At 31.6% G+C, this 26,050-nt stretch overlaps 1 protein-coding gene across 1 annotated transcript in view; it reads left to right on the plus strand.

Moving 5' to 3' along the window:
• CANA14F (Serine/threonine-protein phosphatase 2B catalytic subunit 3) overlaps positions 1 to 26,050 on the plus strand; it is a 90,902-nt gene that overhangs the window by 26,023 nt on the left and 38,829 nt on the right. The window contains exons 3-6 of the mRNA XM_051216761.1: positions 4,319 to 4,443; positions 17,309 to 17,420; positions 19,899 to 20,044; positions 21,326 to 21,543. Of these exons, the coding sequence (XP_051065370.1) occupies positions 4,319 to 4,443; positions 17,309 to 17,420; positions 19,899 to 20,044; positions 21,326 to 21,543 (601 nt within the window). The remainder of the gene's footprint in view (positions 1 to 4,318; positions 4,444 to 17,308; positions 17,421 to 19,898; positions 20,045 to 21,325; positions 21,544 to 26,050) is intronic.

Consider the following 26,050-nt stretch of genomic DNA (forward strand, 5'->3'; position numbering starts at 1 on the left):
CCCCCATTCACAGCTGCATTTGGCTAAATCTTGTACAAATGTTATTTCCTATTTTATGGTTCGATGTGGTCTGTCTGGTTGGTATATAAAGCCCGTATGTTTGAAACAAATGATTCACATCGCAGAGGCTGAGACTTGTGTTCTGAACTTATCTGGCTGGGCTAGGTGGAAAGCAGGACTAATCAGGATTCTAGGCTGGTCACTGGTTCGATCGATAATTCGCTGCTCTATGATTGGCGGTATCGTTGCGTTATTCAATATACAGGGCACACAGATCCACAAGTTATTATAACACCTTGCTAAGATAATTTTGGAAGAAGAAAAAATACACAATAAGAATAACGGTGGATTTATTCTGAGTTGTAATTGAACAGTGTTATACTACTGTTTTGATAATTAGTTGTCTGTTTTAAATGTTTTGTTTTAGTACGCGAAAATCACTAGAATTTTGTAGTAACACTGTGTTAGATATGCTACGATAGTCATTGTAGTGTATCTCTATAAAATAGTAACGAATCTATCTAAATTACAATGGTCATTAGTCGTTGTTTTATAGTTCGAATAAGTTTTTTACAACCAAAGGAAACTTAATTCAAACCATTGATTATCATTAGTAAGCCACAAGGGAGAGGGCTGTTTAGTGGTATTTCCTAGTTTTCGATCGTTGTCTGACTAAAATCAATCCATGGTGTAAACTGTAATAAATTTCAACTATTTGTAAAATTCCTTACGCTCGCAATCATTACATGCTGATTGGTGACTAGTTATAGGTGATAATTTTCCGAGGAGTTCTACTGAGAGACTATGACCAGTGGAGTTCAACTATGTTAACTGTGAAACAGTTACTCATGAATTATAATGAAAGCTGCACGATATAATGAATGAATTAGACTTAGAACTAAGTCGTTAGATGCTAACTTAATGATCGGGAGGTTAAGCGTTTTTTTTGTAACATCTGAAACATTCTGGGGCTGATCGTGTTATGATAGAGTAGTCAATGCAAACTACTGACAGGGGTCCCATAATAATACAAAGACGCTGTCTATTATTCCTTGGCTTTTAATGATTATTCAAATATGAACAGTTCATGATTTAGAATACAGTAAAAATAGTTAATTATTCATAGAGACGAAACTTAAGACGTTCATACTCATATACCGTTAAATGAAACATTTGCGTTCTTAACCAAAATCCCTTTTTATTGTGTTTTGGTGGAAGTGAAAATTGTCTATCAAATTGTATTGTTTCGAGTAATTTGTAAAGAATTTGGTTTCATTTTTTGTAATGTTTAAGAACTATATAATTATATCTAACAGAATTGTTAGATGGTTTTCACTAGTCTCAATGGGTTACAATATCTGATAGTGTATAATATATATATATATATATATATATATATATATATATATATCGTGAATACCATTTTTGATATTACCAAGATTAGTTGTTGACTTCCTGTAATTATCCTCTTTTTCTTACCATGTCAGGTGTGCTGCTTCAGAGAAGTCTGTTCATTTTGTTTCTTTTTTTTAAACGGCAAAATCAAAACTATTCATTACTATAACACTATTTCAGTAAAGTACTTACAAAAAAACCCAATCTATACTGGACAATTTCCATATTTTCTGTAATGCTTACATAGTGTACGTATCTATGATTTCCATCAGAGTTATATTCCGATACAGTGGTTTACAAATGTCATAATGGTAGAATTAGTGAAATTAAAGTTATCTTACATGTAGTAGTTTGCCCGTGAAACACTCTCCCTAAATCTCTCAACTGTACAGATTACGAACGAAAGAGCCACTGATTAATTGACCATAAATATAACATTACTAAAATAAGACTATCAACTCGTATAATTTAACTCATAAGATAATAAATGGTTAGATAAAAGTAACCATGATGTTAACTGGTCAAAATTGCTCCTGACTGTGACAAAGTTTTTTGGTATTTCATAACTACTTTTTATATTGAGTCTCTGGTATAACAATTATACTAAGTAGGTAATACGTTTTCACATTGAGTTAGTGATAACCAAATCTAGTTTTAATAGTATTGAATGAAATCAATTCCTATTCTTTTTCACCTTGCCGGCTAAGTAAAGATGGAAGTTCTAAATTGTCTAGATGATTTTTTGTCAAGCTGTAGTGTCGGTTGTCATGTTAAGCCCATTTATCTTATTATTGCTTTCGGATAGGCCAATCTATTCATTCTAGTTGAGTTACATTTTGACCTTGTTAATTATTCGCTTATCAGTCTTGACTGTTTTTATATGAGCTCATATGTGTGTGTACATTTCTTATCCTATTCATCTCATGTCTGTAAGTTATTTTTGTGTGACTATAAATATTGATTAACGCTTGACTAAATGGAGTTGGCTTGCACGCCATCTCTACTGCGCGTCGTTTCTCTGCTCTCTATTTTATTCGCTTCATATACAAAACATATGTATTCAAAAGTCAATTCTCGTTATTTGACTTATTTAATTCCGTTATTGACTAACGCAATTTAAGTCGATGATTATATACACATGCGAGGATAGGCGACATATATATTTCAATAACAATCATTCATACGATCTACTTGGAGTCAGATCTTGGGCCGCTGAAGTGGAGAGCCCATCAACAAACATTGTCCGATCAAAACGACAACAAAATAAAGGGTCCCACTAAAAAAAACATTCAAGCAGAATACTGATCATTCGAACATATTCATTTCTCAATAAAGCTATTCATTATGATTATTTTTGATAGAAATTGGTTACACTAAACGAATTTCTAAATATAATTTAATACAATTAAATATTATGCTAAATGAATAAGAAAAAGTCACATGGGATTAATGAATACAAATGAATGAATACTTTACTGAATAGAAATTTTACACTGAATTAATTCAATATAAAAGTTACACTTTAAATCATTACATAATCTTTTATGTACTTTCTTCTTAACCAATTGTACTTGTGGATTTTAACATCTACAACAGTAGATTATACTTGAAATATAAGAGTGTGTACATCTCTTAACATAATTACAAATTTTTGTTGAATTGAACCATTTGAGATGAGCATATTATACATTTAAAAATAATTAATATTCAAACTGTTGAATTCGCTGTTGAAAACCTGAAAGCACTTGGCGGTGGTTTCGTCCTAGTAAGGGGCTCTTCAGCCGTGCGCATCCACCATCTTGCGCGAGATCATGGATTGATTAGAGTTAGACATCAACATCGTTTTATCCAGGCTCAGTGATCTAAAGGTGAAGCTTTTGTGTAGGGGGTCCTGAATGCTTATTGCTGAGGCGCTTTACATTCGGACGAAACGACCCCTAGTGCTTACAGTTTTTCAATAATTGTCTAGCTTAGATTGACTTGTGAATTCCATTATTAAAATAATACACTCTCCACAAATCCCCATAATGATAATAATCAATATTCGGTTGTGAATTTTATACAACAAATAAACATTTTGAGAATGACAAGACTCAAATGCAGCATTCACTCTGAAGGCTTGTGAAAGTGTTTCTTCCTGATTGGGAATTTGTTTGTATGTACAATTATGAAATATCACGCAAGTCAACTACTTATTCCTAATTGATTTACAATCATTATCTGACTAAAGTCACTTCTTCAAGCTATAATATTTACGTATTACAACAATCTCTTCAAATTACTTTACCTAATGGTTTTTAGCTTAGTTTGTGTATAATGTTTATCAATGAATCATTTAACCGTTGAAAATCATAAATGAATCACGTCTTTATTATTACTATTATTATTGCTTGCAAATGTTCTTGACGTGATAAACTAAGTATTGAATATTGGTGGTAATTTTCAGTGTTCGCTTAATCTAAAAATTAATTAAATATTTGACGTTACTGTTAAAATAAATATTATCAGAAGGGGTTTGTGGAGATTTTAGAAATTTCACAGATTGAAATCATGAGTCAATTGAAGCTAGATCACCATAGAAAACCTGGAAGCACTGGACCGCCGTTTCGTCCTAGTATGGGACTCCTCAGCAGCGCCTGGCGCGAGATCGATAGGTCCTGGGTTCGAATCTCGTGGGGTGCGGGATTGTGGATGCGCACTGCTGAGGAGTCCCACAATAGAACGAAACGGCGGTCCAGTGCTTCCAGGTTTTCCATGGTGGTTTAGCTTCAATTGACTTATGATTTCAATCTGTGAAAATAAATGTTGATAAGATTCTAATACACTACTCCTCAATTCATTCATTTATAATTTAAAACAACTTATAATATTAAGCTTTAAAATCATTATAATATTGTATGTGTATATCTACTTATTATTTTAGTTTGCGGTGATATACATGGTCAATTTTATGATCTAATGAAACTTTTCGAAGTTGGTGGTCCTCCTGAAACAACACGTTATCTATTTCTTGGAGATTATGTTGACAGAGGTTATTTTAGCTTAGAGGTATGTGTGTCTATTTATTATTATTATTATTATTATTATTATTATTATTATTGTTATTATTTGTTATTTCATTTAAAGAATACACATACACTATGAATAATTGTTTTTAATTTCCATTATCCATTTGTATTGATTGTTTGAATGTTACCATTGAGTTGTAGGACCGCAATTAATCAATCTTTTTCGGTATATATATATATATATACGAATCCAGTGCATATTGCCTCGATATTGCCTTAAGTCACAAGGATTATAAAGAGAGTCTTGGATTCCACTGCTGACCACCTTCCATCTTTGCATATATTTTCACTTATAATTTAATATTAAAATTATGTACTGTTTTGTAATTTTCTTTTAGTTATTTAAATCTGAAATCATAGTTTTTTCATAAAGTGAAAAAAAACTACTTTGGTTGAAGTTATTTTCAATGTTTTCGATTTCCAGTGTATGTGTTGTATCCAACAATATTCGACTGAATTTCTGTTTATTTTAGTGGGTGAACATTACATTCTAGAGTGTAATTTTCATTAAAGATTTCATTTCAAGCTTCTAAAAGTATCCGTATCTATCTCATATAAGCAAATATGGTGAAAATTAGCTTTTGAAATGAATTCTAGTTTTCAAGACTCATTGATTGAATAGACGTAAAATTGCTTATCAGTGTTGGATACAATACGAACTTATTGAACACCGGAAACTTTAATTTATTCAATACAATCAATGGTTTAATGGGTTGATTCATTGTTAGATACTTTTGTAGACAATCAATAGGATATTAAGAGTCTATAAATTCTATCTCTGTAACCTGGTAGTAAATATAATGTGCATAGAAACATTCATTGATTCTTTGCAAGAATGAATTAGATTGAAGATAAGTGATTAATGTCATGCCCCATATTTTCCAACTATTATTGTCAACTAATAATAATAATAATAATAATAATAATAATAATAATAATAATAATAATAATAATAATAATAATAATAGTGATTGTAATAATAATTCAACCTAATGTGTTATTATTATTAAAGATTCATTATCAAACTACACTTGCTTGTGTACACTTGGTGTTAGGATAGAATAAAACTATGTGAGATCATTTAATAACTCAATATGATTCCTGTTCAATAGTTACTTCTGGGTTTTTTAAAAAAATTAGTATGATAATTACTCTGTATAATATTCATCTGGTATCGTTATTACCGTGATGATGTGAATTTCATTCATTCTAACATACAGTTTGTGTTCTATATTATTTCTTTGTACAATCTATGAATGTATTTCCTTCTATTTTGATTATATGTTAACTAATCATTAAATATTAGTAGTAAGATTTATATATAAATGAATGAATTCGGTTAAATTATTCGTCCTGCTTCGGTTTGGGCACCAGGGCAGTATCCCAACCCTCACACATATCAAATGAGATCTGTGTGGCGCATATGTATTTGGTGCCTCCTTGTACTAATATCTGTGTTCAATTAAAATAAATAAATAAAATGATAAAGTATTCGTCATATTTTTTACAGGATTCATAAAATCTTCATTCTATATTAATCTTTGTCTTGTTTTGTTGTGCATACTTCAGTTCTTCCATATTCCTATATCAGTTTTTTACTTGATTTTCAGCGTTATTATTATTTATGTAAGAATTAAGCTGAAACAGTTCAGTGATAGTGTTCAGTTTGAGAAATATTTAATCAAGTGAAATTGTTTATATCACTATTGTAATTGATTTAGATGCGGTTGACAAAAAAATGTTATTATGTTTCTGTTATATCATTGATACTTCGTTCTGGATCGTCTTCGACATTATCATCAGTCAGAAGCATTTTTAAGCAGACTTAAATAGTGGCTATATCTACACAGTCTTATTATTGTCTCGATTGTTCTAAAGAATAACTCACGTTGATAACGAGTGTATATTATATCAGTCCTATCCATCATTTTGTGTTTATTCTCGCTTAATTAATCAATAATTTCTATGTAGGCGCTTTTTTCGTATAGGGCTCTTTGTCGATGTGTGTTTGTTTATTAACCTATCTATAAAATACTTTAAACCTTATATAAAAACTCATTCAATAATACTTTAATTATCAGTATAGGGTTCTGGAGGTTGGTGAGTTTCACAGAAATCATGAACTGATGAATGTTAAACCACCATTGAAAACGTTAGTTCATAGTGTTTCTTTGCTACGTGTCGCATCGTCCAATTTCCCTACGTGGTAATACAAAATTTCGAACAAATTTGTTTCTTGACTTATTCGTTTATAAACCGTTTGAAATTTTCAAAATGACAGTGGTTGTGTTGATTAGTCGTGTGAAGTTAATAAGAGCAATCTCACGCCTCTTCCTCCAAAGTTCAGACGTCGTTAAGCAAATATTTGTCACAATGTTATTGAATGATCATTGCTCCATACCAGATATTGGCTAAAGTTGGAAATAGATACAGTCGGACAACGATCCTCATAACTAAGTGGTCGTCGCACAACCTAAGATTCTGGATTTTATCCCCGTCTTGATCATAGACGCTTACTGCAGTTCTGAAGAGTGTCATATTGGGACTAAGCAATTGTTCAGTTCACTCTAATTTCTAACGCTACCTAAACTGAGATTAATTTATGACTAAACCAACCTATAGGTTACTTGGTATCCTCAATTTTTCTAACAGATTTCAGGCATTTATGAAAGCCATCTACACAGATAATAAAAAAACTAATAAAAATTTAACCACTTTTAACATTCCATACAAATATTTGTGTGTTTGTGTGTGTGTGACTGTGTTGATGTTTTTAACATCTTGTTGTCATTGTTTTTCTTTATTATTTCAAACCAATGCAACATCATTACATTTCTTTTCACTTTATTCATGGAAAGTTGATTACACCAAGTAATCGGCATATGTGACCTGGTATTGTAGTAATATAAATAAAGCGCATTCATTACTGCTATGTGCTTTTTTTGTTATCAGAATAAAATTCTATTCATAAGTTATTTAAAGTAACTTAGCTGATATATATGTAGTGAAATGAATTCTAAAACTTAATTTTCTATGATACAAAGCAGTGTTAACTTATTCGGGACTTCTCAGATGGATGTATCCCTAACCTAGTGTTGATAAAAAGAACGTTCTCTATTCCACAGCTAATCACCATTCAATTATACTTAAAGATGTTTGTGACGTAATGGTAATATTGATGCCAAAATTGACTGATTAACTACTGTTCATAACATCAACGGGATAATTCTAGTAATCAATACAAATAAATCATTGTGTTAACAGTTGTTGATGTTTAGATCTAAAATAGTCTTTTTAGTGAAGAACCATAGTCTCTTATTGTTTTATGTTCAGAACTGTAACTGGTCAGTCATTTATGAGGCAAATGGTAATCATAAAATCTTTCCGTTACCTTCATACCCGTTAAACAAGTTAGTGGCTACGTGAAATAAGTAGCACAGTGAATAACTCGTTAAGAATTTAAAACAAGCTTGTATTGGATTTAAATATTAGTCTAAACATTAACACATTGAGTCACATGTAAGTCCATATTTCTTTTTAAAAATAAAACTTCAATATTATTGTCATCGTTGTTATTCACTGTCTTTAAATGTCTCCTATCATTCATTAAGAAGTATCATATCTTCCTTCTGGTGTAATTTCCAGTAATTGATATCTATTGTCGACTTTGTATTTTACGTTCATATTCTTGATAAAGTATCATAGGAACTGCCTTAACTGAAGGAATGCTTTTCAGTTATATTGTTAACGATGAATTGTATTTTTTACGATGTACTATTCTTGTTCACTTATTCTCTTTTTCCTCAGTTATACTCCTTTTTTTCTTTGTTTTCCTTCGCAATGTTATCTCTTGACGTTTTCTTTGGTGACCCAATTTTTGGCTTTTTTCCCCTATCAGATATTATGTGTATTTTACACAAAATAAATCAATAAATTTTAGGAACTCATCAGATTTATAATATGATCGCAGAAACTAAATCTGTTAAGCAGTCTCACATTTGGACGAAACAACTGTCGAGTGTTCCTTGATTTCCAATAGTACACAACCATGTATCAGTCTTTGACGAATGTGACCTACGATTTGAATTTAACTGATAACTTGATTAGTCATTAAAATACTTACATAACAACTACAATAACCCATTGTGTCATTGAGTAAAAATAAAGATAATTCAGTCAAGGAAATTTTCTTTTCGACGAAATTATTTGCTTAAGCTGCACATTCGTATTTACGATTGTGTGGTAAATATATGTCTATAGAAGGATAGAAAAGATTGCATCATGAAGTGATTTGAGACTCCTTAGCACATGCGTGAATGGTAGGTCGACTTGGAAGGGCAATGCGAAGCTTAGCTGAGTAAAAGGTTTTATTCAGGGATTTTGACATCCGTTTATTCAAGATTTTGGCAGCTATATCTCCTTTAAACTCGATATTTTTATAAAGAGTTTTCTTTTAAACTGTTGGTGCTTTTTTACAATGTTGTTTAGGTATGAAGTTCCTATCAACAAATCTAGGTGGTTAACCATTTCTGATGAGTATCTGTTGTAGTTGAAGTAGTTCGCCATTTATTGAGTCATTAGCCCATATTCGCCTAATCCTTGAGGATAAAGAGTGAATTAAGTTTCTCTTTCTACTCAATGGAACCCAGCTACGGAAATTTGTGTACTAATCATTCCGGGTCGGTTTTCTATATATGGGTTTCTGTAAAGAACCATCTGACTTTCTTTCCAACCAAAAATCAAGAAAATTAAATTCCTTGTTCTCATCTGCTTCCAATGTGAATTGAATTGAGTGATGAAGATTATTGAATCGATTCAGAATTTCACAGATAATGAAGGTATCATCAATATATCTCTTATATGAATGAAGGCACTCAAATATTGGTCGAAGTACCATATTTTCTAGATTGGTCATGAAACAGTCAGCCAAAAGTGGACCCAGTGATGTAACCCATTGTAACTCTATCTGTTTGTCTATGGAAATCATTGTTAACTCTAAATTGCACATTGAAAATACATCGTAGAAGTAGATCTTTTAGATAATGTTTTGAGATACAAATATCAAGGTTGTTATTTTCAATATAGTCACATGAAATTACATAGTTTTTATGAGTGGAACATTTATAGAAAGAGAAGTGACATCCAATGAGATCAGTTTTTTTACCATTTACATTGATATTTATAATTGAGTCGATGAAATCAAATGGATCAAGAGAGTTGTATCTATTGATATGATTTCTAACAGGTTGTAAAATACCAACTAACCATTTAGTAATCAAATGATACAGAGAGTTATCTTGGTGTTAAGTTTCTATCGACGAATCTAGGTAGATAATCATTTCTAATGAGTATCTGTCTTGTTTCATTTTTCTTTTTCTTTAAATTCGTGTCTTGTAATTTTAAACCGTAATCAGTTATTGTTATCCTTTAACAACTTTTTTACGATTACTACTATTCACTTATTATTATAACCTTTATGTTTTTTCACGTTTTTCTTCACATCTGTCAAGTGAACAATTATCTTTTGTAATTTTTGCTTGAGATCATGAACCGATTGATGTTAGACCACCATTGAAAACCTGGAAGCACTGGATGACCGTTTCGTCCTATTGTGGGACTGCTCAGCAGTGCGCATTCACGATCCCGCTCGCGGGATTCGAACCCAGTGCCTTCAGTCTCGCGCGCGAACACTTAACCTACTGGACCACTGAGTCGGTATCCAATCGTGTTACTGTCTAACCTCAACCAATCCGCGAAATTGCGCAACCATCTTCCATCGTACTGAGGTAGACACCTGTTTCTACCCAACACGGATTAGTTTCACTGGTCACGGCTTCTCATCAGAACTCCGAGAATTTTCTCACGAAGCTAGTCACTAGTGAGCGATTGGTAATTATCAGTTTAGGGGTTGTGGAGATTGTTAAATTTTGATTGAGATCATGAACCGATTGATGGTAGACCACCATTGAAAACCTGGAAGCACTGGACTGCCGTTTCGTCCTATTGTAATTTTGACCCGTAAATTATTTTCTTCCTTCTATATTTCTCTAACTGCCTGAATATTATGTAACTCTATTTGATAATAAGAGTTTCAAATCGATTTATGATGCAATCTTTTCTATTCTTCGATAGACATATATCTTCCATATATAACTATATGTATATACGAATATACAGCTTAAGTAAATGATTTCTTAGCTGAATTCTCTTTATTTTTACTTACATGATATTCAGTTAAAAACTGATATTCATATTTATATCATGTTCAAAATCTTAATTCAAAAGAATGATATTCAAGGTGTTCAACTATCTGTATTGATTTATTTTTCCTTCTTAAAAAAAAACAACTGAAAACGAATTATTTCATAGGGTTCATTGTGGCGATGTTCATTGATTTTCTTTCATAGTCAGAATTATTCATAACAACAGTGGTGTTTCCATTGTCTACTCTCATAATAACAATTCTTTTTCTGTCTTCGTCGAAATCTAACAATAAAAACGAATTCATTAAATTAATATACGTATTTGATCCGGTTTTTTTTGGTTAGTGAGTTTGGATAGTGCATTGAAAGTACTCTTTGGTTTTGAGAAAAAAACAACATGGTAATGTATTTGACAAGTATGTATGTATCTATATGTATCTATACGTCATCACCAGATTGTTCGAAGTATTTAACGTAAATACATCACATCTATCTCTTCTGATTACCTAATTAAAATGAATTCTTCTGTTAATTTGTAATATATGTGTACTTTATGAATGAATGGATTGTCACATTTTACATTTATTTCTTTTTCTTCCGTTTTTTACTTCATGCAAGGTTGTTACAAAATTAATAAATCTTAGAAACTTTTACATTATCTCGTTTAACTTAGTACTTAACTTTGAAGTACAATGTAATTATTTTGAAATATTGTCTTTTCTGGTTAGAATATATTATAGCTTATTATATCAATCGATATTAAGTACCTGATCATGATTTTGATTATTGATTAGTTTACCCATATGATCAGTAGGACTCATGATCTATTTTACAAATTTACACATTGACTAATGAACCACAATCAAGGCTTTATATTCTTTTTAGCCCTTGAACTCTCTCTAACTCATTAGTAGCCAATCAGAAGACACAGATACCAACTAAGAAATCATATAATGTCAGTTAATAGGTCCGCTGAAAGCTTACAATAAGAAGATTATCGAGACGCATCTATACCGTTATCTGTTAATTAAGTGATAAAAAGAGAATCGATAATAATAATCTGGAAAATAGTTCTAAAAGCTCCGACTTTCGCGATATTCGTCCTTTTGAAAACAGAATATCTTTTGCAAACATCGTTCCAGCAATTTCCATATCACACATCATTTGTCGACGCTGAGATCAGAATAAAGTTAGATAGGAAGTGGCTAGCTTGTGATACGGCTCCGTGGCATAAAAGAAAACTATATAAGACTAGCATTTGTCGGTTCATCAAGACTCCCTGGCTTGGGTCCTGGAGAAAGTGCAACTCAATGGCTTGAGAAATTATCAGACATTGATCAGAATAGAAACCCAGGTCTTTCCTGCCATAGTTTTGTATTCTTCATAAAAGTGAGATGTATTACCTGAAGCAAAAGAAGTCCTTGTTTGTATTTTCAACTGAACTGTATCTTCCATTATATTCTTCTTGTTCATTTATGGTTTTTTGTTCCGGTATACTTTCTTTTCCTTATTTCTTCAAAATCTCATTTCCTTATTTATGTAGCATATACTTTTTAACGCCCATTTCTACTAGAATGTATATGGATTTCATGAATAGAAAAAAAGAATTGGAAAATGAACTATTTTCCACAACACACTGAATAAGTTTAAATTCTTCTACTGATTAGTATTTCGACTGCTTAACCCCAAACAAATATCATGTAGATATGGTGAACCATGAATTCATTTTATTAATGGTTCAATTTCTACTTTGTTCACCGATTTTTTGGACGAATCAATGATAATTTAATAGAAATTATTACCCCGATCGATGAATTTTTTCACTCTACACATTTTTCTATACTGGTAGCACATATCAGTGGAAATATAAATGTAATGTGTTGATCTTTTTATTTGTTTGTATGTGCCTGGATGTTTTTGGCGATAATATAAAATTATCATTATTATTATTTCCTTTGTGATTTGATTTAATTTTGTAATCGACCTCTTAAATAGCACATGTAATTCATAATTAATGACTTTTTATTTTGTTTACTTTTAAACGAATTCAGTCTAAGATTTCTCACTTTCAAAAAAGAAGAACTTTTGTTTATTTTCTACCAAAATTTGTTTTCAATGATCTTATCCATTATATTTGCCAGGAATTACATATGTTATATTTAAAGTCTATAATATTCCCGGCTATTTTTGTTAAACAAAAACATGAAAGAATAGTTTTTCTATTGGTTTATAAGTATAAATTGTTTTGATGGAGTCGTCCAAACCATCCAGCCCAGAGAACAAAACTCCATCAAAATCATCCACCTTAGCTACAAATCTTTTTCACCAACTCAGTATAAATTATGTTTAGTGTTAAAATAAATATTGAGACATGAAAGAGATTGTTTTAATTGATGATAAAACAAGAGTTGTGTTCTGTAAGACTGTTAAATTATGATTCCAGTTTGGGTAATATTGAAAACCAGGGATAGCTGGACAATTGTTTCATATTAGTATGAAGCTCCTCGTCACTTCGAATCCATGATTTTGTCAGAGTTCAAACACATAGAATTTAGGTTTGATGATAGTCATTAGGACCAGTGGGTCGAAATACACTGGTGTATGTTACTAAATTCAATCGATTTGAGATATAGCCCGATGACTAACCAATATCACTGGCATAAAATATTGAACTGAACTCCACCAGTCATAACTGAAGCAAGTCCCTAGTGAGCTGACTATTATAGTTTATTTGAAAAGGTTTTATAGAGATGGCTATGGTATTTTTAAATCATAATTGTCACATTTCAATCTTTAAACTACTTACTGTTCTTCACCTTAACAACATGGAATGATTCTAATTTCTATTAGTAATAATATTGGTCATAATATTATAAAACAATTGATACTTAGGTCATAAATATTTTATTGTTTTATTTATTTTTCAATCGTTACTTGAATTTATTCTCCGTTCTATTTTGTGAATGTGAGATATGCCCATTGGAAATGACACAGGTGCAACTATTTTTTTGTTTTAATTCACTTGGTATTGTTTTACTTGAATCTTCCCATTGATGTTTAGAACTGCAATTGATCAGTCTCCTATTAGCATATGTACATACTGTGCGTATTGCCTCTATATTGCCTTAATTTACAAGCAGTATAAGCAAAGATGGTTAGTGGCTAGCAGTGAAATCCAGGACGCGCGTTTCGTCCTATTTGGGACTCGTCAGCTGGATGCACCTCCATCTCAGAGTTGATGTTCACTCTGGCGATGGTGCTTATTACATTTTTTGTTTTCCCTTGAATGCTAAGCTTCTAAATTCATCGTAATTATTTTTATTTCCATTAATTTATATTTTCTTGAATCATGTGTTCGATGCCGAATCTTTTCTTTCATGACCTCTAATACTCTGAGATTCACTCTAACGTTTTCATCTTTCTTTGTTAATCGGAATTGACAACTTGAAACGATATACATACACATCAGGTTCTACGTTACAACTGACATGTAATTTTCTGTCCTTATAACATTCTTAGAAAATTGTCAAATCATTAAAGAATTACCCGTGTTTGTTATCTAATTGTACAGAACTAATTATGGTCCAATTACATATTTATTCTCTAAACAGTTGTTTTATATATAATCTAGAATATGGAGAAATCTAGTGACATAATCCATAGTATATCCAAGTGTACTGTAGTTGTATTATTTTCCTTATTGTTCTTCTATATATCTCAAGCTTAGTGGCATTTCAGAAGTTTCGTTCCATTTAATCCATTTCTTTTTAAAATATATAATTTATGTTTATATTTCCATTGGAAACTATGTTGTCATTTCCCTTGTTAGATGCTTTTCTTTACTAACTTATTTAATGTGACATGTGATATATCCATGTTAGATCGATAACTTACAGTTGTTTTATGCTTGATTATAAGCCTATGTGTCAGAAGATAAAAATTTTAGAATACAGTCATTAAAATAAATAAATGTTGTGTTCAAGTGAACTAGATGACTTGATTACGGATTTGTTTTGTCATTTTGGACAAGATTATCGTTACCTACATTAAATAAGAGTGAACCTTTCAGTTACTCTATGAGTATTATATAAAATGAAAACAACAGAACATACAAAAACTCACATATACTAAATAGGCTATCATGACGAACTAATGTTGCATTTGTAGAATAACTTAACGATCACTTTGTCGATATCCAGGACTAATTTTTAATCTGTCTTTTTTAGTGTGTGTGAGTTCTTAGTAGATGCCTCGATATTACATTTGAATCTTCAAATATTAGTGTGTTTGAATTGTGCATTTTAAATTCGGTTGCTCTTCCTACACTTAATACTAAACTCTGTAAATAAAAAGGAAATATTATCAAATCCATTCAGGAGAGAGTACGAATAAACGAACAATAATGATTGATAGACTTACAATTTGTTATATATAGGATTACACAGAAGTTTCGACAATGAACGTGTTCAAAAGTATTTCATTTAACAATAGATTATTTTCTAGTCAGATATGAAATCGATTTATAATGAGTTATGTCGGGTATTTCAAACAACGATAGAAAGAAAGAACAGTTCATAGAAGACACGAATCAGATTCTTCAAAAGCCTGATATGTTCTTCTATTAACGACAGTTAAATATTCATGACTACAAAGTTTAATGAACAGAAAATAGAGACTGATTTGCAATCAATTCTACTTGTAGTGAAAGTTCCAAATGAGAAATAACACATTAATATCATGAGTCGATCAATGTTAGACCACTGTTGAAAATCTGGAAGCACCAGACAGTTATTTAGTCCTAGTATGGGACTCCACATCAGTGCGTATCCTCCACGACCACCGAAGTCGGGAATCGAACACACGACCTTTCATCTCTCGAGCAAACACTTAACCTCTACACCATTGAGCTGACATTCATACTAGGACTAAAGAGACGTGATTTCTGAGCTGGTCGATTAAATCGTACAGCCTCCATTGGCTTTCTGAACAGCATGAAGTAATCGTTAATGATGATAATGTCTAGAATGACAATAAAGACTTTCATCCAACTTAAGATTGTGATATTTAAAATGTTTGCACTCTTTTTCTCGTTTCTAAAAAAAAAATTGGTTAAATTAAAATAATAATTATTGTTGAATGGGTACTATCTACTTAACTTTTTATTGATGCTTAGTCAGTAAACAACCACAATATTGAACATTATTAATCAATATTACCTGACTATTTAATGAGATCACAATCCATATATTTGTACCTCATTAAAGGTATTCTAATTAGTTTTTAATTATTTTAATTCCATACACTATATAATATAGGAAACAAGGAATAATAAACAAATGAACATCGCGGAACTGCAAATCTGGTTTAAACACCGACACAGTTGTATATATAAGTATAGGTGAACAGTAGTTAAAGAAAACTTAAACAGAGTAGTTCATAAAGAATTACTTGGCTATGTAAGGTTTAATCTTTACTTGATTGAGCAAAAGAAAAAAAACAAATTGCTGTATAATATTAAATCAAACTTGATTATCGAGAATGTGATTAAGCTAATTGTTGTAGCTGTGTGTGTGTGTGCAATATATTTGTCATTATGAATAATATTTGAATCATTAAATCTTCTGATTTGTTGTTATTGTGCTAAAAGCATTTTGATAATGATGTAATTTTCTACTAGTAACTACTATTTTAAGTTTTCTTAGAGGTATGTAGGCGGTTGTGACTTATTGGTCGCATTTATCATGGAAGAGTACTTCTTGAAAAACCTCAGAAAGCGGCCGCGTTAGTAGTGGTCTCGACAATCTAGGAGTGTGACCGTAGCTCATAGGGGATAACTGCTTAAGGCTGTTCACACACAACCTTTGTTTGCTAGTTGTTCTAGATGTGTTACGGTCATACTTTAAGATCCTTATCATGGGTAACGGAAAACTGTGGGTCTAGTTAAGATATGACATTTTATTTATTCTCTTTGTGAGATGGCAAAATTACCTCAGATACTAGTTGTCTGAATGAAACGCCTTATTGCCACCATGATCCAGTACTGTCAGTCGTATGACCTTGCCCCGGATCCCAATTTTTTAGTCTTCTCATCTTATAACCATGTGTGGCATGATATCATCTAAAGAGATAAGTTTCCCAGCTAATATAACTTGACTGACCACATTATACAACCCTTAACCATCACTTTGAGACAGAAGCTATAGTTGGTAGTTAGGAGATTCGAATTATTACTAATCTATGGAAGTATAGATAGACCTATTAATCTCAGATTTACTCGTTTTACCGTTTCATATATATATATACATTAAAATTGTAAAATTTGTGATTTGGTGGTTGTGATATTTAGCTTTTACCTGTTTAGTTATTTAGATTTAAACCATCCAGTTCTGCTTACCTCATTTTGTATATTTAGTTGATGGGATAGCTAAGTAGGTATCAACTATCAACTTATGCATGTGTACTGAGGTCGAATAACTTGACGTTTTGAAATGGATATTTAATATGAATTTTCAGTGATGAAATGAGTTATTTTTTCTTAAATATTCAACATAGTTTGTATTACCTGTGTGTAAATTATTACAGAAAGAAAACGGGTCATAATAATAATAATAATCTTTGTTTACTGTTTTTTTAATATTTTAGTGTGTAATCTACTTGTTTAGTTTGAAAATTCTATATCCACGCAGTCTGTTTCTTCTACGTGGTAATCATGAATGTCGTCATTTGACACAATATTTTACATTCCGACAAGAATGTAAGTGTTTTATTGATATCATTATTATCATTATTATTGTGATTAGTGTTTTTGTATTCTTTTATTGAATTCTTTAGAGAATAAAGCCTATATTAAACCAAGAAAACGTGTTGAACTTACGCTGGTTTTTCAAAGAGTAGTAGTAACTAATACCATATTTGTCGGAAAACGTATACGTTATCGATGAATTTATCAGTTTTAAGATGGAGGTTATTGGGAATTTGCATGAATTTTAAAGCTTAATGACTGATAACTTCTATCTTATTAAAAGCTAATTAATAAATAAGTAAATTACCAAATCTTGGTTATGAAGATGCTCAGTGTTGGTAAACTTAAGAAGAATAAAGAACAGAACCTGTGTTTTATAGAGTTTTGATATTTATAATCAAAGAATTACAACTGTATTCGTTCGTCTGGGTGCTTAACAGTTTCTCACTCCGTTCCTAACCATTAATCCTAAGCCTTAGTTAATATCCTAACACAAACTCAACTTCAATCCTAAATCCTAACTGAAACCTTTTTTCGACTTTTTACATATTATCTTCATTCCGATTAGTTGAAAGCGAGCTTTACTGTCCCAAGATCATTTTAGAAGTCACTGGAGGTCTTCATTAAGGTCTCCTTTCATCTATTTCTCTGGTCCTTGGTACTAATCGATTTCTATCGAGCTCTCTGTTACTTATCCCTAGTCTATGTAATTTTAAGCTGCCTTATATCTGATTCCAGTTATACTGTATGGTGATTACTATCGAAATATAAATCCCGGCTACCCTCGTATATAATCATCGACTTAAATTGCGTTAGTGAATAACGGAGTTAAATAAGCCAAATATGAGAATGGATTTCCAATATGTATATTTCATACGATTGTTGATCCAGACAGGTGATCAGAGAAACGAAGTGAAGTGAAACGAAATAACGGGCGGTGGAGAAGGCGAGTGAGCCAACTCGATTTCATCAAGCGTGACCTAATATTTATATTCAGACAAAAATAAATCAGACACATAATGAATAGGATATGTAGTTAACACACATATGACCATATAATAAATAGTCGAACTGAATTCTGTGACTGTGAGACTGAATGAGTGCTTTCAGTTGTAACCGATTTGGCCTCACGATCAAAAATTTTCCTAATGGTCGACTAATAATCGACTAAGTGGAGGCTGATTGATTTGCGAGAACATAAGACAACTCTAGTGAAAAAACGGTGTAACTGAACTAGCTAATGATGCGTAGCTATGTTCACTCGAAGGTTATATGGCTAAGTACAAGGCCATATAGATTGCGATGCACAATAAAGTAAAAAAGAATACGATGTATGTCGAAAGCAGGTCATTTAGGGTGAAAATCAGAATAATAATCTTATGACTAGAGTACATCAATAGTTTGAGAATCGAATAAGATATAGCGATAGTTTATAGATCAGACAAAAACTGAAGATTAGCGTTATAAGAAAAAAGTTATAACCCAGTTGTTCGTAATATCACATAATGAACAAATATCTTAAAAATGTTATCCAGTTTGTCAATTTTCCTTTGTTTTTCTCATCATAACACCTCTTCATACAAATAATTTTTCAATTATTCTATAATGTAGTTTTAAATAAGACAAACCTTTTTCCATTAACTGATAGAGTTGTTATCACCATGGGGATTTATGGAGATTATAGCATTTTAACAGTTGAATTCACGAGTCAGTGAAAATAATGCCCTAGTGATTAACTTCATGATGGGTTTTCTGGAGTTCTAGTGAGTAGCCATGACCAGTGGAGTTCAATACGTGTCGGGTGTGAGACAGTTATCCACCTCAAACATTGGATGTAGAATCGCGCAAGACCATGGATCGATTGTAGTTGGACATTAACACGGTTGGATCTCGGCTTGGTGGTTTAAATAATAAGCGTTTGCGCGCGAAACCAAATGTCCTGAGTTCGAGTCCTGTTTGTGGGATCATGGATGCGCGTTGCTGAGGAGCCCTATATATGGACGAAACGACCGTCTAATGCTTCCAGATTTTCAACGGTGGCTTACCGTACATTGACTTGTGAATTCATCTATCAATCTCCACAAATCTCCATACTGATAATAAATGTTGTTCTAATCTTTCAATACGATTGTTCAACTTATCACAATTAATAGATCTTATCAACACTTTTCCAAGTATATATATATATATATATATATATATATATATATATATATATATATATATATATATATATATATATATAATCAATTTTTCTGTATATCGTATTACACAATGCAATTAGTATTATGTTAATACTAGTAATAGTCATAATAAGAGTAAATCTTGACAAATATACATGCATTGTACTGATCTGTTATTTTTTCCTATCAACGTTATACTTATATCGTATATAGTGGTAGTAGTAATATAATTGTGATTATTATTATCACCATTATTTCTGGTTCCTATATCATAAATGTATACATTTTTGTGCTTGAACAATATTAGGTATCATGAAGAGTACGGAACATGTTTATGAAGCTTGTATGGAAGCATTTGATCTTTTACCATTAGCTGCATTGATCAATCAACAATTTCTATGCGTACATGGTGGGCTATCGCCTGAATTGCATACATTAAATGATATACGTAAGGTAATGTAGTGTTCCTTTTCTTTCGTCCTCTTATTGTTTGTACTTATTTACTTTGTTACATCTTTCTAACTATTTTATTTTGAAAATACATGGTATAACTGACAAGTTGAATAGTTATCTACTTTAGCGTATAGATTAGTTGAAAATTAACTGACTTAATTTATTGATTCAAAGGTTAGGAAATCATTGTAAGATAACGAGTGTCTTGAGTTTGATAATCAGTTAGATTGTGGTTGCACACTGTTATTGAGGTGTTCCATATTGAGATGAAATAGCTGCTGTCCAATGCTTTCTAGCTTTTGATGATGGTCTAACTATTATCAATCCCTAATGCAAACTATGAAAATATATTTATCATCCATTAATCTGTTTTAGTGATACTCAGTGATTTTAATTGATCGTCGTCTTTTTTTTTAGTTTTTCATAACATCAAAACTGTTATATTCATAGGTTTGAGTGTGTGTGTAGATGAGATAGATTGGGAAAGGCGACGACTTGAATGGCCCAAAAATCTAGAGAAATATTTGATCATAGCAAGCAAATAATTCCTGTTTGTTAAATAATATGTGTGAGGTGCTGTTTTGGCCTCTGATATGACACATCGTCATCATACTGAAATATTTCCATGCACAAAAAGAGAATGTAATGCCGTTTAATCTCACCAAAACTGTTGGAACATTGTCGATGAGAAGTCTCATACTAGAGGAAGACGACTTTTTATTGCTGTTATATGTTTGAAACTGTTTTCTCCATCTCTCTTTTTCTGGTAATTAATCTGTAATGAGAATTAAATGTACGCAGGGAATTTTTTTCCATTTTTTCGATAAGAACTATTTCAACGTTAGTCAATGGGATTGGAGTATTTTTCTTTATTCAGTAGATCACTGTCAGTGTTTTATTTGAACTAATTTTTAAATTCACACTTTTACGATGAATTGATCACTGACTGAGCAGTAGTGACCAAATATCACGTTTGTATGGTCCATTTTTCAATCAAGTTGCAATGTGACTATTGCTAGTCTAAGTAACAGTCAATATTGTGTACACTATGTTAAGATGTTAGATGGTTGATGTTAGTTGTCAGTAAACCGTTTTTAACCCAAGTTTTATACTGCTTGGTACTTGTCCACAGTAAAGTGTACCGTCAATTTTGAAAGAACTAATGCTACTCTATGGTGTAAATTCATTTCATAATCAATCGCAGTTATGTACAATTTAATGATAGTGTCAACAATTTGAAGATCTTATACAATAACTTTCACTGTTTTTTTTCTCTCAAAGTTGGATCGATTTAAAGAACCACCAGCATTTGGTGCAATGTGTGATTTATTATGGGCTGATCCATGTGAAGATTTTGGTCAAGAAAGAAATTCGGAACATTTCAGTCATAATACAGTTCGTGGATGTTCATATTTCTACAGCTTTAATGCATGTTGTCATTTTTTACAAGCTAATAATTTACTGTCTATTATACGAGCTCATGAAGCACAAGATGCCGGGTTAGTTGATTTGTTTTTTAGCATTTTATCATTAAACTAATTAAGAAGAAAGAATGAAGACAATTTTCGGAGAAGGTGGCTTTCTTTTCGTTGACATCATTTTCTGAAGTTGTACAATCGTAATGTTTATAGGTAATTTTTTAAATACATGTAATAGTCTACGGCAAAACAGAGGAGTTTTACAAAATTGTCAAAAATAGTCAAAAACTATGAAGTGGTATTACATAATATATTCAAGATTATTAAAAGATTTCAAGTATTGAACAAATCGAAGGGATGGAAGTTGTACCATTTGGTAAGGTAATCAGAAATCATTAAGACCTAAAGTTGTGTAATAGTGTTGGAAGTAAGAAGAAGTAATAATTTATAGAACAAAAACAGAAGATAACTATCTGCTTTACGAAGTAGAAAGTGAAGAGTAAGGAAATAATCAGTACTTGCGATTTGTAATATTCGAAGAGATGCTGAGACAATGCCATAGGAAAATGAGGGATTGAACATGACTCTTTTGTACCCAGAAATCGGGTTTGAAATGGAGAATAGGTATACTCTCCGTTATGCACAAGTTTTTCATCCAAACCTTTTTTAGAGTCAGTACGTCTTACTTTGTAGAGGATTTCGAACTATGATTCACGTGGTCGGATGTGACCCGATTATCTTGATTATATTGTGCAACACTAATTCCTTGACTTTCACATTCAAATAATTGAATAAGTTGGACTGTCTTTAACAATTTTGTAAGACTCTACTATTTTACCGCGGACTATCACCTATATAAAAAAACTACCTATAAATACGATTGTACGTCTTCAGAAAATGATATCTTCATAAAGAAAGTTGTCATCACTGAGAATCGTCTTTATTCCTTTTAGTCATTCTGTGACTTTCTTTTCGTTAAGCAACTGTTGATCACTTTTCATATTTAGACTTTCAATAGTTTTTTTGGTAATTTTTTTATTATCTTTTTAACAGGATACATTTTGGTGATTTTCAGTTACCGTATTACCGAAATATAAAACTTTTAATTCAAGATACTTCTGTTTAATAGTAGTAGAGACTGTAATAAGTTTCAAGGGAAAATATAAGTGAAAATGTTTCAAAGCATGGAGTTAAGTAAAAATTGAATACATACACTGTATTGTAATCACTTTCAAACTATATCAACTAAGTTCTCTAATCATACCTTGTATATATATGTGGTGTATGCTACTTATGTTGACAGATATAAGTAGTACGTAATACCGATCACAAGTGGAATTCCTGGCAGCAGAGGTTTGAGAAGATCGGATTGAAGAGAACAAGAATGTCAACAGAGAGTAATTGCAACAATAATTGGAATGAAGGGACAAGGAAGTTTGTGAGAAACAACTGTTAGTTGTGCAAATTATGTATTTGATATAGGGTTTTCACATTTTAGGAAAGCACTGTAATTTCGCACTAAACAATAAATTGGTCTTTCCACTTAAGTTCTCACTTACACATATGTTACGGACTCTTATGATGTAAATGTCTGCATCCTAGTTCAGTAGGCATTAACTCCATGTACTGGTGTCAATTATCGTTTAGTAGTAATTTTAATGTAGTTATTTGTGAATTGACATTGGATATTGATATACAATAAGCGGTACATTGAAATACGTAATACATAACACGGAACTACATTAGTCGATGTAACGTTTTTTCTCCATCACCAGTTTTATCACCTTTTAATGTTCATGGTGGTCGGAATTTCAGAAAACATTAGAAAGCTGTTTTATCATGGTTTGAGATTTCTCATATATACCTTTCTATGATCCAAGTTACAATTGAATTCAAACGTTAATCGCGTAGAATGTTTGAAATATACTATATTTTTCGTGACTTTCTTGTTGAATAGTGTCATATTGTCTGAGATGCTTTCAGGTTGTAGGTTTATTCTTGTGAGGAGTCCCAAGGTAGGATGAAATAGCTTACAAGTGCTCTTTATTTTTCAACAATAATTTCCTAGATGAAAACAATTCATAATGAAAGTCGATTGTAATAGAGTAGCCAATAATTTATTAGCTTTTATCGTAGCACTTCAAGATACACTGCATTAATAAACGTTTCCCAACTTCCGTTATCGTTTGCAGAAAAAAACAATCTTTGGTTTCAGTTGTCTTTTTAAAATTGTTTATAAGAATGCCAAGACTAATAGGACGTAATTTTGTAACATTTTGTGTAGATAAATGAAAGCTTTAATTACAATAAATGTAATATTTCCAACAAATTTACTATTATACTATTATACTTAAGGTTTTTGTGATTTTTTCTGCATTGTTGATGGATTCTTTTATTTATAAAAATGTATCTATCCTGTGAAGAAGGAACGATCGAAAATTATTGAATAAATGTTAGTTAAACAATCACCGCAAACTGAGAAACAATAGAAATCTGTTTTGTTTTAGTATGGGACTCCCCACCAGTGCGCATCAACAAACCCACACTCGGGAATCAAACCCGAGACCGTCATGTCTCTGAGCGATCGCTTTACCTCCAAACCACTGAGCTGGGATCCGATGATTTACATGTATAACTTCAGTAAGTACTGTCTGGTACAACCACCTCCCAATACCATTGTTGGGCCTCATACCTGATATAATTGAACATCAGTGTTCATGGCTTTTCACCAGTACTCCAGTAATTATTCCTGGAAATGTGTAACTAGTACTCTACAGGGGGTTTGTGGGGATAGTTGATCCTTTCTCTGCTCACAGATTGTTCAATTCTGACACAGTTATTATATAGTTCTGCTATTTTATTCCATTTGATGCTAACTCAATGGTTTAAAGATTAATTGTCCGGCACCAGACATAAAAGTTGTGGGTTCGGTTTTCGATGTATGGGGTCGTGGATATACACTCCTAAGGGGTCCCATACCAGGAACAAAGTAGCTATCCAATACTTCATAGTCTCCATTGGTTATCTAATTAAAGCCAGTCCATGATGTAAACTTCAGTAAAGAGAAACTGATGAAGGGCTTTTTAGGTCATATTTGTTATGGGTTGATCATATTTGACGATGGAACTCCTCAGTAGTGCATATTCATTTGTTGTTAAGTTTCATTGTGAATTACATTAGCTAATAAATTGAACAAATTTTTTATGTCAATATGTATGTTTTTGTGGTTGTAAGAGTACCAAAACTTATGATGCTTATTATTATTAGCATAAATCGTCTTCAAGGGATACTGATCATTTGTTAGCATAATCTATTGTAATTTATTGGCATTAATTACATAGTGTGAAGTGAATAATGCTAATTAATGAATTGTTTTGAAGTATTTACATTAATTCTCACTTAAATCATTTAAAAAACCATAAATTGGTTGTCATTAAATGTTTGTAGTATATAAGCGAAACCCAAAGTGAATGTACAACCTATCATTATTAAACATATTTGCAAATCTATTGTATTAGCATAAGAGATTTATGGATATTGTAGTATTTTTCATAGGTTAAATCACGAACTGGTTTTAGCTAGACCATTGTCGAAAATCATGAAGGATCGGTTTCACGTGCAAATTCCTAATGCCTAAACCATTATTCCCAGCGTCCAATAGTGTATATACCTAATTGGTGGTTTTGGGTTCGATTTTCCGTGGTTAGGCCGTGGGTGCGCACTGTTGAGAAGTCTTTTATTAGGGCGAAACAGGTATTCATTTCTTAATGATTTTCATTGGTGCTCTAGCTAATATCATATACTTCATTCTCTTCTGATGTTATAAATTGTCTTTGTGTTGATATGTTTTAGTATCATCGATAATAATAAAGACGTTTTGTACAATTTAAGAAAAAATATACCTTTAGTAATTAGAATATGAAAAAAATATGCATATCTATATTTAGAAAGATACGATTTAATATTGATCAGACACATTTAACAGTCACATGGAACATAGAACCTGACACATATTTAAATCCGTTCAAGTTGCCATACTGTATCAGTACAGAGAAATAACATTATCAAGATAAATGTCAGAGTAGTGGAAGTGTTGATAATATTCTTGATACTGAAAAAGGTCAGGCATCTATAGGATGGTTCGAAAAGAATAAATTAAGGGTTTATGATAATTTTCAAACCCCAATATCTGAGTAAAAACAAAAAGTATGTGGATCTACTCCATCGCGACCAATAATTAAACCATAACAACCATTATTTCCAGTTATCCATCGTAATAGCCATGTAGACCTCGACCAGATAGTTTGCAACTACCAACATGGCTCAATCTAACTGTTAATGACTTCATTGGTTGATTCTATGTCTTAGTTGATCCACTTCTAGCATTCTTTCAACTTACTGCTATCACTGACAAATATTATGCGTCGATGTAGGTGGTAGTTGGACATAAATAATCCATGTTTCAACTATATTTCACTTTTTTAAAAATATTTTTTTGAAAAAAAATACATGCACGTTATCAATCCTTTAATAAAGGAACCTGTTTGAATATCGTCATTTTGATTGAATTGTTTTTCTCCTTCATTAT

This window comes from Schistosoma haematobium, chromosome 6 (assembly GCF_000699445.3).
Source record: "Schistosoma haematobium chromosome 6, whole genome shotgun sequence".
NCBI lineage: Eukaryota > Metazoa > Platyhelminthes > Trematoda > Strigeidida > Schistosomatidae > Schistosoma > Schistosoma haematobium.